The sequence below is a fragment of the Ovis aries genome, chromosome 2 (assembly GCF_016772045.2).
Source record: "Ovis aries strain OAR_USU_Benz2616 breed Rambouillet chromosome 2, ARS-UI_Ramb_v3.0, whole genome shotgun sequence".
Taxonomy (NCBI): Eukaryota; Metazoa; Chordata; class Mammalia; order Artiodactyla; family Bovidae; genus Ovis; species Ovis aries.
In genome coordinates, this window is record NC_056055.1 from 53451671 (window position 1) to 53469235 (window position 17565).

Sequence of the window (17565 nt, forward strand, 5' to 3'; positions counted from 1 at the left end):
ACTCTGGGAGTTGGTGATGGACAGGGAGGCCTGGCGTGCTGCGATTCATGGGGTCGCAAGGAGTTGGACACAACTGAGCAACTGAACTGAATTGAGGATCTCCTAATAATAGGATACACACACACACACACACACACACACACACACATATATACATATATATACCCTAAAAGACTCCACTAGTATTTGTTGTAGAGAAGATTTGCTAGCAATGGATTTTTGAGTTTTGCTTATCTGGTCTTAATTTTTCTCCCATTTTTGTGGATATTTTTGGTGATTTGATTATAGAATTTTTCTTTCAGAACTATGAGTATGTCATCCAATGCCTTCTGGCCTTCATAGCTCTGATGAGAAATCAGCTGTTAATCTTATCCCTTATACATGATGAGTCACTTTTCTCTTGCCTTTTTCAAGATTGTCTGTCATATATTCTGACAGTTTAGTGTGTCTAAATGTGGACCTCTTTGTGTTTATCATTCCTAGAACTTGTTAAGCTTCTTGAATGTATAGACTAGTATTTCATTTAACTTGGAAAGTTTAGGCCATTATTTTTTTGGATATCATTTCTCTCCCTTTCTCTCTCTGCTCTCTTTCTGGGACTTCCACTCTTTGTATGTTGTATAGTTGATGTTGTCCCACAGGTCTTCTAGGCTCCGTTGATTTTTCTTCATTTCTTTTTCTTTCTGTTCCTCACATTGGATAATCTCAATTGACTTATCTTCAGAATTGATGATTTTTCTTTCACCAATTCAGATCTCCCAGTCTTTGCTTATCTTTCTGGGACTATTTTTATTTATTTATTTTTGTTGTATTGGGTCTATGTTGCTGCTTATGGGTTTTCTCTATTTGCAGCAAGCTGGGGCTACTCTTTGTTGCAGTGCATGGCCTTCTCATTGCAGTGGTATCTCTTGTTGTGGGACACAGGTTCTAGGCACATGGGCTTCAGTGACTGCAGCATGCTGGCTCAGTAGTTGTGGCATGAGGGCTCTAGGGTGTGTCGGCTTCAGTAATTACAGAATGGAGGCTTCAGTAGTTGTGGCACGTGGTCTCAGTATTTGCCGCTCCTGGGCTCTAGAGCACAGGCACAATAATTGCGGCACACAGGGCTTGTTGCTCTGTGGCATGTGGAATCTTCCTGGACCATGGATCAAACCCATGTCCCTGGCATTGGCAGACAGGTTCCTATCCACTGTACCACCAGGGAAGTCCCCTTCTAGGACTATTTTAGAGTCACTTGCTGACACACAGGACACCCACTCCCAACTTCTATGGAACACTGATGACAAACCTAATCAACTGTGCAGTCTTCAGCAGCTCCTTTACATCCTCAAACCTGGGAGGACCTTTTGCAGCATAAATGGAGCCAGCTTTTCTAGGGTTTCTCCTCTCTACACAGTGAATCCCTTGTAGCTGCTGTCCTGGTTTCTGGTGGTTGCTCCCCACTGGGGTCCCCTTTTGTTTTATTCAGTGGATTTTCTAATAACTGCTCCTCTATCCCCCTCTAGTTTAAATGCAGGCTAAAATTCCCCACTGGTTCCCCAGTCCTGAACCCTGTTTCATTTCCAGCCCCCTACATAATGCCTACCTTCAGTCCTTGCTCCCACTCTTACAACCTTCTTCTCAACCCCAGACTAAGGCCTTTGGAGTAACCTTTCTGACCCAGTATAAGGCACAGTCTCTCACTCCAACTGAAACAATACCTGCTACAGAAGCAGATTGAAAATTTGTGGGATTTAACTTTTTCAGTATGGTCTGGGTACCCAGCCTTATATTTCAGTTTCCATTTTTCTTAGAGAATTTCCTATAAATAATATTTGGAACTAACTAAAACACCACCTTTGAAAGAATTCCATGTTTAACACTAGTGGGTCTGGGCCTGTAGGATCGGAGTCTCTGGCACTGATGTGGCCTCAAGGCAACTAACAGACAAATCTCAGAAGGAATGATCATAGGCTTTCACAGTCCTCAGTGTTGATAGGCCAAAATAGTGATGATCTAAGAATGACCACAAATCCCTCATGTAACTTCCAAGAATGGCAAAGCTCAGGTTGTAGGCAGAGCTGCAAGGCCAGCTTCAGGGCTTTCTCATTTAAGTGCCCCTGATCTCAGATAGCCTGGCTTTTAAGGTGTCACAGTTTATCCCCAGAGAGTACTCAGTGGGGACATGACAGTTTCTGAGATCCCAGATCCTCCATGTCCACAGGGAGGTGGGAGAGAGCAGTCTGTCTCAGGAGACCTGGATGCCAATGCTTCAGGAAAGAGCTAGAATAAGAATTTAGCCCTGGGTGAAGAGATGGACAACACTAGGAGATCTGAATAGGAAAGCATTAAGTAGGGGATATGGGATTAAGGATCTGCCTGCCCAGGATGGGATATTAGCAGACGTTTTGTAAACAGAAGCCCCTCAGTTTTTGCACTGGAAGGAATAGTCTTCACCAAAAATACCTCGAATAAAAGAATGAGCTTTTCTCATAGGTGTTGTCCCAGGATAAAAAGCAAGGGCAGGAAGGTCCCTATTAAAAGCCTACACTTTGTCAGACTCTGTGTGGAGCCCAGGCTCAGGTGAAGACAGGGTTGTCTTCATGGCATTGGGATACTGAAGTTCAGGAGGGCACGGTCATCGTGGGCCTGATCCTTGTTCTCTGGCTAGCACATCCTTTGTGGAGGATAGTTTCTATTTCTTATAATGCAGGATATTTATTCTTTTCAAATCTTTGTTTCTTCTGATAGCTGAGTGATATCTTCTGTCTTTGCTGAGTTTTGGGTCCACATTTTGCAAATTCTGGGAATCTGGGCTTAGAGGAAGGAAGGAAGGAGTCAGCTTTACCTTATATTGAGGGCCTACTTGGGCTTCACAGAGGTGAGCAAGGCTCAGGAGGGAGGCCGACAGTGAACATCCAACCCCATCACAGCTTCACTGTTCTTACTCAGATGCCATATTTTTAAAATACTTTATTTTTTTTCATAATACTGTCATTACAAAAAAATACAAAAAAACTACTATAAAAACATTCAAGGGCTTGTCAAAGTGAGAAAACCTAAAAACCCCATCCCAGAACCTGGCTGAAGCAGTCTTACCCTAGCTCCTTCACTATTTGACCTTTATACAGTTGTGGGAGTGGGATGGGGTCACACAGGCATCAAAGGGCTAGAAATTCCCCACGCAGCCTCCATGAAGGGTAAGAAATAAGTAGCTTCATATATCACAAAAATGGGATTTGGAAGTTTAGGGGTGGCTAGGCCCTGAGTTCAGAGGTGTGGGGAGAAACCTGTGACCCTGAATCTCTTGGTGGGGAATAGCTGCCACCTGACCCCAAAGCCCTTTCCCTTCCTGATGAAGGTTGGAAGACAGACCGTGCCCTCCACCTCTTAGCCTTAATACAGCAGGCCCCCTCCCCTTCCTCTACCCTTGCACATCCCTGGGAGCTGCAGGGAGGACAGAACTTCCAGCTCTGCAGGGTCTGGGCAGGGTAGCTGTCAAGAAGGCTGAGGGTCCCATTCACTTCCCTGCCCCAAATGAAAAGTGTCTCGTGCTCAATGGCCCGGTTCATGGGCTACAGACCTTCCCTTCCCATCTCAACACTGGAGAGGCACACACAGCTCTAGGTGTATGTTTTGTGTGCATGAATAGGTGTGTGATAACCTTGGACACTGTGGACTTGAGGGTGGGGCTGGGGTGGGAAAGCAGTGTCCATTTTATCCTCTTCCTCCCTCAATAGGAGGAAGCTGAAGGGAAGGGAAAGGAGAGGTATTAGCAAAGCTGAGAGGGGAAGGAGGACATGCTATTTACAGGTGTGGACAAGGAATCTCTATATCTTCAAGTAGCACTCAGGTCATTCTCCAGCCACTGGAGTGGGAACTGGATTCAAAGGTTGTGACATGAAAATTGACCCCTGGCCTGGGCTAGCTATCCCCACCTCCCTCCCATTCCCCCAGGGCAGCCCAGCTTTGAAAGGGGTCAGGGATAGGAACATTTCCCCTGAAAACCAGTGGCTTTTTTTTTTTTTTTTTTTTTTTGCACTTTAGAAAACGTTGCCAGTGTCCAGTGGACATCAAGTTGGGTGCACAATGGATGGGGTGAGTGTGGGGGGTATTGCTGTGGTAGACTCTGGGTTGGCTAGGGCAGAGCCTAGGAACAAGGTAGGTGCTGCTTAAGGATCTGCCGTGTCTGTGGTGTTAATCTATCTGGGAACCGAACTTTGAACTCGACAATGAGATCTCCCCGCTGGGTGGGCACCTTGGGGAAGGGAAGGCCCTCCCCACGGAGTCTCTTCACGGTGCCTGGCTTGATGACATCATTGCAGGGCAAAGGGATCACTCGGCCATCAATGGTGGGAATGTTCACGGTGCAGCCGCACAGTGCCTAGGGAAAATTAGACAGAGAATGAGGAGAATGTAGGGTAGAGTGATTGGAAGGGAAGAAAAGTAAAAGTGGGGAAGAAAAAAATTTCCATCACTCCCACCCACTTCCCAGTAAAAACATGATCTGATCCAGGCCCCACCTCCTTGAGGCTGATCAGGGCACTGTAGAGCACGTTGGTACCGTCTCGGCGGAAGTGTGCATGGGGCTTGTCTTTGAGTACAAAGACGATGTCAGCAGGGATGTTGTCAGGTGTGGCATCACCCTCTTTGGGGAAGGTGATCTTGGTGCCTTCCTTCCAGCCACGCTTGATGACAATATGCAGGATCTTGTCCTCGGTGCGCACAGTTCGCCCATCAGGGTTGAGGCGCCGCCTTGTGATCTTCATGCGTTTAGTGGAGCCGTGGTAGATTTCCTCCAGGGACACCCTCAACTCATGCACCACAGGTGGGTCCTGAACCTTGCGCCGAGGGTATAATGGTTCTGGGGCTCGCCTTGGACCCCTACTCAGCCCATTGAAGCCAAAACGGCCAAAGGCGCCAAATGGGTCATCATCTTCATCCACATCCATGTCATCTGGGTCAAAGCCACTGAAGGGACGAGCCGAGCGACTGCTGGCAAAGAAGATATCGAAGGGGTTGGAGCCTCCAAAGAAGGAGGCAAAGGTGGCATGGGGGTCTCCATGGAAGGTGTAGTGAAAGGAGCCGCTGGAGCCACCTGAGGAACCGCCGCCAGTCTTCAGGCCTGGAGGGAGAAGAAGTTAGGGGCAGTGTGGCTGGTCTCCGCCCTACCCTAGTCACCTCCCCTTGCTCTCTAGCTCCCAGTTCATCAGCCTAGAGAAAGAAGCAAACTTTAACTCCCACAGAAAGGGCTGGCCTAATAGAGTAAGAAAAATCTCTGGCAAGATTAATTTCTACTTTTTTATATGCTTAATAATAATAAGGCACATCTGAGGGTCAAAGAGGCTGAAAAGCTAAGACCAGAAGACTTGTAGGATGCAGCCTCTAGCGCTATACTCTCTTCCATCTACCTGTGACCCAAAGATGTCTCACTAAGCCTTGAATGGCTGGCCTGGGGTCATATTACAAGTCATACCTGGCTCCCAGATTTACTTATCTCCAAAGACAGGGCAAGAGGCAGTCACAAAGAATTTGACCATCCAGGGAGCTAGTAAGTGACTTGTCCCAAATAAGATAGGGGTATCATCAAGGAGGAAGTCCCCTCTCAGTGCACCTTGGAAGCCTGAGCCTGAATTAGCCTCTTATTTCCTGGGCCCACAAGAGGAGATTTGGGTTTCATTGAAGAGGCCAAGAGGCAAGCAATTCAGTGACTTGTAACAGCTGCCTCTCATCCTTCCTAAGACTCAAAGTCTGTTCTTTCCTTCTATTGGGGGTCTGATTGTCAGGTGAACTCAAGAAGCTTGGCAGAGCTCAGTGAGAGAAATTGGTCTGATGATGACAGGAGGGGGTAATTTCTCTGCAAGGATTCCTGTTGTACCACTACTACCCCCTTTTCAAGCTGGGAACAACTTGTCCCCAGCCAAGGTGCACAGAGTCTATATTCACAACTGTTCTGGCTGCCTCCTGGGGAGGGGTCAGGGCAGACAGAAATACAACCCGCATTTCCAAGGCTGCTTCTTCCTTCCCAGGCCCTGGATGTCTCCTTAAGATTGTTCTGTATCCCCAGGAGCCCTCCTGGGGTGTAGATCTGTGTTAGAACCAGTGTCTGGACCTAGGGCCCAAGCTTTGCCCTTCACTTAGGTTTGGTCTTGCAGAAAGAAGTCTACCAGCTTCTCTGATGATTCAATGGTAAAGAATCTGCCTGCAATGCAGGGGTTCAATCCCTGGGTTGGGAAGATGCCCTGGAGAAGCAAATGGCAACCTACTCCAGTATTCTTGCCTGCCGAGTCCCATGGACAGAGGAGCCTGGCTGGCTATAATCCATGGGGTCACAAAAAACTTGGACACAATTTGGCGACTAAATAACCCAGCTCCTCAGTTCAGTTCAGATCAGTCGCTCAGTTGTGTCTGACTCTTTGCGACCCGATGAATCACAGCACGCCAGGCCTCCCTGTCCATCACCAACTCCCGGAGTTCACTCAGACTCACGTCCATCGAGTCAGTGATGCCATCCAGCCATCTCATCCTCTGTCGTCCCTTTCTCCTCCTGCCCCCAATCCCTCCCAGCATCAGTCTTTTCCAATGAGTCAGCTCTTTGCATGAGGTGCCCAAAGTACTGGAGTTTCAGCTTTAGCATCATTCCTTCCAAAGAAATCCCAGGGCTGATCTCCACCTTTTTCCTAATCAAGATGAGGCCAAGCAGAGGAATGAATGCAATTCCTAGACAGGTCACATGGTGGCATGGTGTCTGCACTGCATTCCTCTTCCCCACCACTACCCCTCGCATCTCTCTACCCCAGAGAGAAACATTTCTTAGCTGAAAGAATACTGAGGATTTCAGCAACTGCCTGGTGAATCTGGGAATTGGCAAGTCTAATAGGTGAGGAGGGAATAATGGAAGGAACTTTGGCATGGAGAATAAGAAGAGAGGGTTGGGAGGACTAGGGTGTACAGAAGATTGGGTCATGCAACACAAAGCAAGGGCTGGGGAGAGGAAAAGAACATTCTTTTGAGTACCTACTCTGTGTCAGGTACAGTACATATCATGACCCCATCTAATTTTGAGACTAGAATGGGGAGACTGAGGAGAAAGTGGAAGAAAGGTGGATGCCACTGGGGAGGAAGGGCAGTTCCTCCCGTAAAGGAGAGTCCTCAGCTGTGACAATGTCTCTTAATATAGCCTGACAGGTGCTTGTGGCTGGCGGGTGGCAGGCGGCCCTGAGGGGCAGGCCCAGAATTAGCAGCTACATCATGCCCGTGGGATGTGCTGGGAGGAGCCGCCCTCTCAGAGGCTTTATTTGGACCTTTCCTGCCACCCTGTGCGTGGCCACCAGCTACCTCAGGGAGGGGGCAAGTTGCCAGCAGCAGTTCCCGTTCTACTCTTGGATCCCTGCCACTTCCTCAGGGAGTCGAAACCCTAACTCTGTTCTGCTGGCCTGAAGTGGGCAGGAATGGGGCAGGGAAGGGGACAACCATCTCTAGCTCAGAGCTCCAGTGGTTAATTCCCTGGCTGCTTAAGGGCCAAACTTTTATGCTGATGATTGTAAATGCTCTGTCCTCAGAGAGCCACACACTCCCTTTCCTAACCTTCCCCATCAGCCAATGAAGCAGCAGGGACTTCAGGCAGGACTAATAAGGCTGGGAGGGAAAGAAGGGAGGGGAAGGCCTCTGGCTCTAGCTTCTCTAAGGCCTGAACCTGAGGAGGGAGAGGGGCAGAGAAAGGCAGGGAGAGGGATGGAGAGCTGAGACTGGGGAGTGGGTGGTCTCTTTTTTCCTCTGGATGTCAGTGTGGGGAACATTTGTGCCTCTCACCCTTTTCTCAGTCCCTAGTTCCCTGCCTTGAGAACTAGGTCACCCAGGACCCCAACAAGGACAGACATCCAGTATCAGGCTGGGGCACTGCCCTCTTACCTTCCTCCCCATACTGGTCATACAGGCCCCGTTTCTTGGGGTCACTCAGCACATCATAAGCCTCTGCAATCTCCTTAAACTTCTCCTCAGCATTGGGTTCTTTGTTCTTATCTGGATGGTACTTCAAGGCCATCTTCCGATAGGCTTTCTTGATCTCATCCTCATTGGCTCCAGACGGGATCCCAAGAATCTTGTAGTAATCCTTTCCCATTACAGCCACTGGACCGGCACTGGTCTCCTTGTTTCTGAAAGAAACCAGGGCTGATCCTTGATGCCACTGTTCCCTTCTACCCTAGTCCTATTCCTGATGATCCTGAAGTTCCTAAATGACTCACTGTGTAACTTTCAGCAGGTCATGCCTGTTCTGTGGGCCTCTGTCTCTCCATCAGTATGACGAAAGGTTTGGACTAGAAGATCTCTTCCAGCTCTGACATTCTAGGATTCTGTGATTCTTTCTTTAGTTCCTGGGTTTTCCCAACAGGAAGCTGGGGGCTGTGGCCCAAGTCTTGGGGCTATTCTAAGGCCTAAGTTCTTGGGCCAGACTGAGGACCCCCACGAGCACAGCTGAGTGCGGCGGTACCATGGACTGACAGACAGATCCACACACAGGAGCTGGCCAAAATCAGCATACTGGGTGAGGTCACCTGAGCATCGTGGTCTCCTACGCCATGCCTCAGGCATGGTGCCCAGGCTAAGGGCAGCTGGGGCAGTGGCCCAGGACTGGGGACAGGCCTGGGTCTTCAGCCAGATGCCTTGGCCAGCCAGGCTGAGTCAGGTGTGGGTGCCTGAATTCCTCTCTGCCATTGGAGACCCCAGGTCTTCCTACCCCCACTCCCCAAACTATGCTAAGCCTCACGTGTGACTCAGATCAGAGGATGACTAACAGCCTTGGAAACTGCTGTTTCTAACTCCCTCATTAGCAGGGGGGTGACACTGCCCTCCTAACCAGGGCAACAGTTTGCTTTACTCATTTCCCAGTGTCTACACACTAAACTGTGTTTGAAGACATATCTGTGCTGCCTAAGCATCAGTGTTAGTGAACAAAAGCATCCTAGGGTAGGGTCTTTTTAACCTTAGTTTTTAGGAGACAGTTGGGCACTAACCAACATTTCCTCAATACCTTTTCTACCTGTTCTTCTCTCTCACCTGCCCCATGGTTTAGGATCTGGCCCAGTGCCAGGCCCACACTCCTTTGATAGTCCCTTGCATGCTGGGTGCAAGGGCATTTGTTATTTATATGAGGGAGAAACACAGGACTCTAATTCTTTCACTCTAATCTCCCTCCATCGATGTCTCTGTGGTGGATATGAAGGAAGGGCATTTTCCTGTAGCTAGAGCTATTTGGGGGAATGGCCAGAAGCCATTCTCTGACCCAAGACTTGGCCAAACCCTGCCAAAGCCCAGAGTCTTTCTAGCAATGTCCTGGGCTGGCAGCCACAGCTGAGGCCTGCTTTTCTGCCTCTGCTTGCTTCAGAGAGGTATACAGAGTTTTCTGGCAGGAGTAAGGGTTATAATGGGTAAGGGGAGGCCTCAAGGCCTCAGGTACACAAGGACAAGAGCCCTAACTCCTGCTTCCACCGGGCCTGTTACAGGTGGCTGGGTTGACTCATGGTTCTGGGAGTCATCTCACTCTGATGAAGAGAATGCTCCAGTAAGGCGGGTACTCCCCCTTCTCCCTACCAGCATGTCATGCCTGGTGGGGGGAGGCTGCAGTTGGGGGAGGCAGAAAAGAAAGAGCATCTGCGGGAGGGCAGCCATTTTCGGAAGCAGCAGTAAGAGCTGTCTGAGAGGGAGCTGGGGGTGGTCTGCCACCATCTCTGCCTCCGCCCACACTTTCTTTCCCCTGAAACTGGGAAGGAACCGTATCACACCAAGAGGGTGCCCCCAGAGAACTATAGCACCTTTTAGGCTGAGAGTGAGGGGAATGGCTTGGTACTGCTCTCACCCTCCCCTCGATGACCCTGCATTACCTCTTCGTACGGCCAGTTTCCTCCCTGGCAACCACCTGCTTGCTGTTCTAGACCTATAATTGTCTTGCCTCCACAGACATAGGGCAAGCTCTTTCAGGAATTGCCTTTTTTCTTTCCTCCCTCCTTCCCTCCCTCCCATACCCATGAGCCACATGTTGGAATGACAAAGGAATCCCATGGCGTGGCACTGCCTTGGATGGAGAGAATGTTAATGTACAGGCAGGAATGAAAAATGAGAAATAGCAAGGGGGACTCATCCAGGAAAGGGGAATGATTGATACAGAAAATGAAGTACTGAGGGAGGGGGATGAAGGATGACAAATGGAAATGTCTGAGGTGGCAAATGGGTTACCAATGGGATGTAAAGAGTTGAAATACTAGAGGAGGTATTTGTGGAAGATGGATGCCCGAATGGTTTGGTATAGGAGATGAATGACAAGGGGTGCAGTTCATTCAAATGTAAGAGTGGGATGGAGGGGGATTCTTATATGTAGTTGGGGATGAGATGAGATGGAGGAAGCAGATAGGCAATGGAGGGGGATATGACATGAAGAATTTCACTAGGTATGGGTGAGTGCCCTTCTCCAGAGGGACTTACCGAAACTTTACAAACCCATTCAGCGTCCACGCTCGAAGTTTTAAGGGCTCCAGCTGAATTTTAAACATCAAGCTGGCTAAGAAGTCTTCTCCCCAGAAGTGTGGGAAGCTCCGGAAAGCTCCTCGGGCCTGTAGTGGGGGTGCTGCTGGGGATGGGCAGGAGAGCACTGTGCGCTTAAACATGCCCAGCCCAGCCCCTCACCTCGGATCGCTCCACCGGAGCCCGCTCGGAAAGCTGAAGCTCTGGAAGCCACCTCCTCAGGGTCTCGGGCACTTGCCCAGCAAGCCTTGTCCGGTGCAGCAGGAGCTGGACCTGATCCCCAGGTGTGGAGAGTGAAGGGGTAGGGTCCAGCGAGCACCTGCTCTCAGGTGCAGCGAGGTCTGGCTGATTGTGAATGGCTGTATGGCAGTGTGACAGTAAGGCTGGCAGTGCGAAGAGCGAGTGCTTGTGAGTGGCAGCGTGTGTACCTGTGACAGGTGTGATTGTCTGTGAGGGCCTTAGAGGCAGTGTGTTCTCGCTTCTCCTGGGGAGGAGCAGACCCCAATCCCCAAGAATCTACTCAATGAAGTCACTGACGGGGAGTCTCCTCCCTCGCAGATGGGCGGGGAGGGCGGGACAGAGCTCGGCTGGGACAAAAGGCGCGGCGAGAAGAGGAGAGGAGGAGAGGAGGGGAGGAGAGGGGAGGGGGCTCCGGCGGAGGAGGGTGGTCAGTGATGTCACCGGCGCTGGCTCACTGGGCTGGCTCAGAAACGCCTCCGCAGAACCCAATGCGACCCGGCCCGACCCTCCCCCGGCTCAGACGCTGGCTGCCCCCTGTAAGAGGGTCCCGGACATCAAGCACCTTGCAGACTCCGCGTCCCCACACCCCCGCGGCGGAAGAGTCGATGGGCCCTCAGTGTCCCGATCCCCTCTCCCCCCGACATTAGGACCCCTGGCTTCGCGACGCCCCCATCCCCACCCCCGGGACCCTCGAGTCCTGGCTCGGCGCCCTCACCGGTGAGGAGCTGCGGGCGCCGCCGCGGTCCGTCAGACAGCCGCTGCCCCCTCCCCCGGCTCTGGCTCCGCCGCCTCCACTAGGGACAGGAGTCGCCCGCCCGCCGGCGGCAGACGGCCGGCCCGGGAACCCGCCCCCACAGCTCCGCCTCCGTACTGCCCATTGCGCGGTCTGCCCGTCACTCAGCTCAGCTTCTGTTGTAATTGGACAGCTTTCAACGAGTGGCTCTGTGGTAGCCGTCCCTTCCTCCGCCCCTGTCACCCGGCCACACGCGCACACATTCCGGGCAGTGATTGGTATGAGTCTGATTGGTGCACTCTGGAATCAATCAACCACACCTCTTCGCTATCTGGTCATGTCATTGGTGAAAGGGACAGAGGGCGGCAACTCTTCGCGCCCTTTGATTTTATTGGTTGGTCAGTGGGGCTTAGACCCGAGTTGGGGGACAACTATTTTAGTCCAATCTCCGGTTTGAGAAGGTGGGACGTACTGGCCGCTGCTCGAATCTCGGGAGAACCTTCTGGAACCCCTGCAACGTCAAAGGCAGCCTTAAAGGAAAACTGCACCTACCAGTTGGCGGTGACACTGGGCATTCTTTCCTTTCTTCATTTAAGAGAGTAGGGGAGAGAATAGTGCACCCTGGGAGGTGTAGTTCCTGGACCAGGGTCAAAAGGTCATTCTTGCTTACCTGTCTTCCATTGAACCGTGAACTTACCTAGCCCTGACCTGATTTAGCTTTACCCTTACCGTGACCTGGAGTTGACCTGATGTGACCCAACTGAATCTCAAAATAGAACACGGTAGATGTGCATAGTACTCTTCTGCTCTTTCCTTTGTAACCTGGTAGTTCTCCACAATTTTAACACCTCCATAATTCCCTTTCTGAGTCCCCTTTTTACTCTGTATGTTTCCCTCATTCGTGTTCCCTCATGAGCAGCCACTTCTCAGCAACCCCTTCTCAGCAACCCCCATGATACCCATTAAAGTTCTTCCTATAATCTTTCATCTTACTTCCCCTTTGAGTTCCCATCTTACTTCCCCTAAGACCCGTTTGACTTTCCTCCCTTCTTGGCCCCATAGGATCTCCTGTCTTTCGCCCGTGATCTTTTGCCTTACTCTATTCTTAATCCTTATCTATTCCCATGAGCTCCCCTATCCTAGTCCCCCTTTTAATTCTTCATCTCAGTTCCACATGCTCTTCTTTCTTAACACCCTCATAATCTCCCGTTTCAGTATCCCCACCCCCATTAATTCTCAGCCCCAGTGTCCCCGATGTTCAGAGCAGGCAGGGCTGCGGAGGCGGTTGCCAGCGGAAGCCGGCGCTTGAGCAGACACGGTGCCTGGCGCCCACGTCACTGTCTCCCAGGCCCATCTGTGCTAGAGGGAGCGGGGGTGGAGAGGGGGTAATCCAGGGGTGAAGAGAGGGAAGGAGTTCTTGGGGGCCTTGAGGACAAAGAAAGGGCCAGAGCAGAAGCTGTCACTTCTCTTTCGTTGTGGTTTCCCAGAGGCAGAGTATGGACACCCATGAAGTCATGCAAACTAGATGGAGCTTGAAACTGAAGCTTGGAGAGCATCAATATCTAGGACACAGAACAGAACAGGAGGGGAGTATAGGGGTCCTAAGATCAGGTCTGCCTATTCTCTACTATCTGGCTTTCTGGTTATCATGATGGGTATTCCAGGAATAAAGGGGTGTGAAGGAAGGAAAGGAAGTGTGGTAAGAGGAGGCAGGGTGAGGGTGGGATAGGAGAGGAGGGAGGGAAGATGGGGTAAGGGAGTAGAGGAGTAGAGGCAGGGGAGAATAGGTGTGGGGGGTGGGGAAAGGAGGGGGGAAGATGGGTGAGGGAGTGGAGGGAGGGGAGATGGATGAGGGAAAGGGGATAGGAAAGGGGGGAAATGGGTTGAGTAGCAAAGGGATGGGATAGAGAGATGAGGTGAGAAGGCATGAGAAAGGGAGGGGAGGTTGGGTGGTGAGTAAATGAAATAGTGTGACATGGAGGTGGGAAAGGGAGGGTGAGGGGGCTCAGGACTGGTAATGGCTCCTTGTATCCAAGGCCACTCAATCTTCCACCTCCAGATTCATGGGGGCCTGGACTGTGGGAGGCTCTGCTTCTTCCTATTCCAGTTCTGTCTATTTTGCCTCCTCCAGCCTTGCCTGTGCCAACACGGAGGCAGAGTTTAGTCACTGGCCTTTACCTGGTCCCAGCTAATGCTAAAGTGTAGGCTTAGACCTTCAAGGGGGCAGAGCTGTGCCTTCAGTTATTGGTGGCACAGATTCTGTTGTTTGCCAAGTTTGCAGTTGCTGTCCTGTGTCCCATTGTCCTGGGTATCAGGAGTGTGTGAGAGGAACCAGGGGTGCCTCAGGGTGTGGCAAAGGGTGTGAGGAAGTAGGCTCTGAGGGCAGACTGTTGACCTTGTGAGGCTGCTTGCCATATCAGTGCCTAATTTCCTCTTTTGTAAAATGGCGATAGAAGGCAGCCATACCTCATGGGATTACTGTGAGGGTTAATTGAGGTGACACATGCAGTGCTGACAGCTTGGCCTGCAGTTAATGCTCAGGAAAGGTAACTTATTCTGTATGTTCGCAGACATCTGGATATGTGAGTGCATCTATAAACGTCAGAGTCTGGAAATTATTTGTAGTGTTGTATTTATCATGCGATTTATGAGTGAAAGTGTATCTGTTTAATTATTTTTGTGTGGTAGTGTGCTTGATTCTGTGTTATTTATTGTAGGTATGTGATTTTGTGTTACTGTACATATATGATTAAGTGTAGGCCTGTGTCTGTCTACATGACAAAAAGTGGATGAAATAAGGCTTCATGGCTGTTGGTACGCTGACACTGTCTGCCTTTGTATGCATGCATCTGTGATCTTGTCAGTTCCAAACACCCCCACTCACCCTCTCTCCCTCTGAAGACGTCACAACCGTAGATGTCCCTCATTTCCTCACCCTGAGAGAACCGGAACTGGGGGCAGGGGCGGGGGTGGGTGCCAGTGAGGAGGTGTTTAGACAGGAGCACATGTTCCCCCCCAGACTGTGTATGGGAGGGGGAGACCTCTCTCATGTATATCCTGAAGGCTCCAGAGGAAGTGCTCCCCCCAGCCTGTTCTCAGTTCCCTGTCTTGTCACCATGGCAGCAGTTGCCAGGGGCTCCCAGGGTTGCTAAGATCTGGGTGTGGGAGGCTGCCAGCACTGTTGCCAGTAGAAACAGAGAATCCTGGGGGAAAGGAAGACTACCCCCATGCTGCCGGCTTTATGCAGTGACAGGACTGTTTCTTGGACCTCTCCTGTGTCCCAAAATTGTTCCTATAATTTGTGTGTGGCAGTACTAGGGTTGGTGGGGGGCTTTAACAGGAAGCTGGAACTAGAATACAGAAATTCACATTCTGAGGAGAAAAGGGGCTCTAGCCTGGCTATTCCTATCTTTAAGGTTGGGAGGCTCTTAGAAATTAGTGACTTCCTTATTCTGTCCACCATCACTTGTACTTCTCCCCTGGCAATATCTCTTCTTAAGATCTCCAATGGCTGGTACTTATCTGATGTTTCACCTCGTATAGGAATACCATGTTGACCCCATTATCCACTGACTCCTTCCTGTAGTCAGACTCTTTGCATATCACCTGGATACACACTTCATGCTGATACTTTAGCCCAGAATTCAGTCCCCCAAGGAGCCCCAACTTTGGCCTCAGCCTGAGACACTGATATTGGATCAGGTAGTTTTCCCATCCAGCCTCAGTCTAAGCCTCCTCCTAGATCTTTTCAGATGAGCCCTAATCTTGACACTGATACTTGAACACTGACCAGTCATCCAACTCCCAGGTACTTGTGTAGTGTCTCCCTGCCTGTTCTGAACCTACACTGACTAGTTGTTGCCATCTCTTTTCAGTCGCTAAGTTGTGTCAGGCTCTTTGTGACCCCCATGGAGTGTAGCCTGCCAGGCTCCGCTGTCCCTGGGATTCTCCAGCAAGAATACAGGAGTGGGTTGCTAGTTCCTTCTCAAGGGGATCTTCCCGACCCGGATTGAACCCATCTCTCCTGCTTAGCAGGTGAATTCTTTACCACTGAGCCACTGGGAAACCCTGCAATGACTAGTACCATAAAAGTTCACAGGGTTTTGTTTTGTTTTGTTTTTGCTTTGGGGTGAGAGAACAGTACTGGGAATGACCATCAGAGGGCGTGCAACATCAGGTTCTGAACACATGCTTCTCAGAGCCCACCTGGAAAGGGGATAATAGGCGAATAGTGATATTGGATCTCTTCTCTCAGGTCAGGGCTCAGAGCTGGAGGCACAGCAGTTGGTCTAAGAGGTTGAACTAAAGAAATTAAGGCTTCCAGCTCAGCAGTGCTGATGTTTTGGGGTCACGTGGGTCTGTACAAGCATGGATCTCCCCATAGTTCAGCAGGCCTCAAGGCTGGGGTTACAGTACAGTTCAGTTCAGTCGCTCAGTCGTGTCCAACTCTTTGTGACCCCATGAATCACAGCACGCCAGGCCTCCCTCCTCCATCACCAACTCACTCAAACTCACGTCCATCGAGTCAGTGATGCCATCCAGCCATCTCATCCTCGGTTGTCTCCTTTTCCTCCTGCCCCCGATCCCTCCCAGCATCAGAGTCTTTTCCAGTGAGTCAACTCTTCACATGAGGTGGCCAAAGTACTGGAGTTTCAGCTTTAGTATCAGTCCTTCCAATGAACAGTAGAAGGTGCCTAACCACTTACTGGCATTGCAGGCCTCAAGAGAACTGGAGACCTGGGAAGGCATTTCACCCTCAATGTCATATTTCTGTCATATGCATGTACAGCTTTGCTACCTTCCCTGGTATTCAGTTGTCTTTTGGTCCTATTGAGCAGAAATCTGCCCCTCCTTCACCTTTGATCTTAGCTCTGTTCATCAACCTCACTGGTCCCATTTACCAGACATCAGCCATCTGCATCCCTCAAATCTGCTTCTCGATAGGGTGAACACCTCTCAGGCCTTCATGGGTTCCTCCTCTGCCTTGTTCAGTTCCAGCTACTAAGACCATGTTCCCCTGGCTGTGGTTCAGTTCATGATGCCTGGCTCAGATTAGCTTTTTCCAGGGGTGCCAGTCAGCATACTAGCCAGCCCACGTCCCTCCTCTGACCCTTTCATTCCATGTAGCCTCAGGTTACATCTTCATCAAGTGAAGACTGCATCCTCTGCTCTCCCTGACCTGCTAAATCACATCCTGCCTGTTTTGAACCTATTATAATTTTAAAGGAATGTTATTGTTTATTAAAAAACAAATAAAGATACTTGAAAGTAATGAAATAAAAAAACATTTTGGCAATACCTTCTGAGTTTTAGGGCAGTCTTTGGGTTTGGTAGTCTCTGTATATGATGCTTCCTTAGATGGGACAAGGAGGGATTTAAGTGCTCACTTTAGCAGCACATATGCTAAAATTGGAACATTACAGAGATGATTAGCATGGCTTCTGCACAAGGATGACATGCAAATTCATGGAGCATTCTATATTTTTGTCTTTGATGAGTATTAAAATGTAATAATGTAAAGTGACTGTGTATATGAATACATGAGTATATATATTTTTTAAAAAAAGAGGGACTGAAAATCCCTAATGGTCTTGGCTGTGACTTCAGCACTGTGGACAGAGGCCAATGGAAGTATCCCCAGCTATGCCTGGGAGGCGGTTGGTGCATGGAATGATACACACACAGCCTTCAGGGGCCAGAAGTTCTTGCTGTTCACTCAGTGTCTTACAGTGTACCAAGCTCTTTTCGATTACCAATTTTATCCTGTCTTCACTCAACTATCAGCCTAGGAGGCAGACAAAATGAAGTGTTTTCCAGATGAGGAAACTGAAGTTTAGCAAGGCCAGACTAAACAACCCTATGAGTGGGGTGGGAGAGAGAACACTAATTACTCCATATTTAGCAAATTTAGCAATCACTGCTCTACTCTGGCTCAAGTGCACTTCTATTTATCTCTAGGGAAAGTCAGAGTGGGTGGAAATTTTTGTGGAACCAAAGCTCCAGCCAACCCTGGGAACAAGTGGCAGTTGGTATGAGGAACAGAGCTGGGAGGGTCTGAAGTTCGTCAAGATTATCTGAATGAGAGTGGGGAAACC

The 17565-nt window shown here is 50.0% G+C and overlaps 1 protein-coding gene and 1 non-coding gene across 5 annotated transcripts; one reads left to right on the forward strand and one right to left on the reverse strand.

Annotated features, from left to right (window-relative positions):
• Positions 1-2934: 2934 nt before the first annotated feature.
• DNAJB5 (DnaJ heat shock protein family (Hsp40) member B5) lies at positions 2935-11533 on the reverse strand. Of its 4 annotated transcripts, none has more exons than XM_027964462.2 (5): positions 11453-11533; positions 10459-10600; positions 7891-8135; positions 4503-5104; positions 2935-4363 (listed from the first exon to the last, which is right to left on the reverse strand). In XM_027964462.2, the coding sequence occupies exons 2-5, from the start codon at positions 10524-10526 to the stop codon at positions 4130-4132; spliced, it is 1149 nt and encodes a 382-aa protein (XP_027820263.1). In that variant the 5' UTR covers positions 10527-10600; positions 11453-11533; the 3' UTR covers positions 2935-4129. The 4 variants fall into 4 exon arrangements, with proteins under 4 accessions (XP_027820263.1, XP_042099239.1, XP_027820264.1 ...); XM_042243305.1 differs by having other exon boundaries at positions 10459-10603; XM_027964463.2 differs by lacking the exon at positions 10459-10600.
• A 5316-nt stretch (positions 11534-16849) lies between these two features.
• LOC114113294 (U6 spliceosomal RNA) lies at positions 16850-16956 on the forward strand. Its single transcript, XR_003588357.1, has one exon. It is a non-coding gene; the product is annotated as a U6 spliceosomal RNA (small nuclear RNA).
• Positions 16957-17565: the final 609 nt, after the last annotated feature.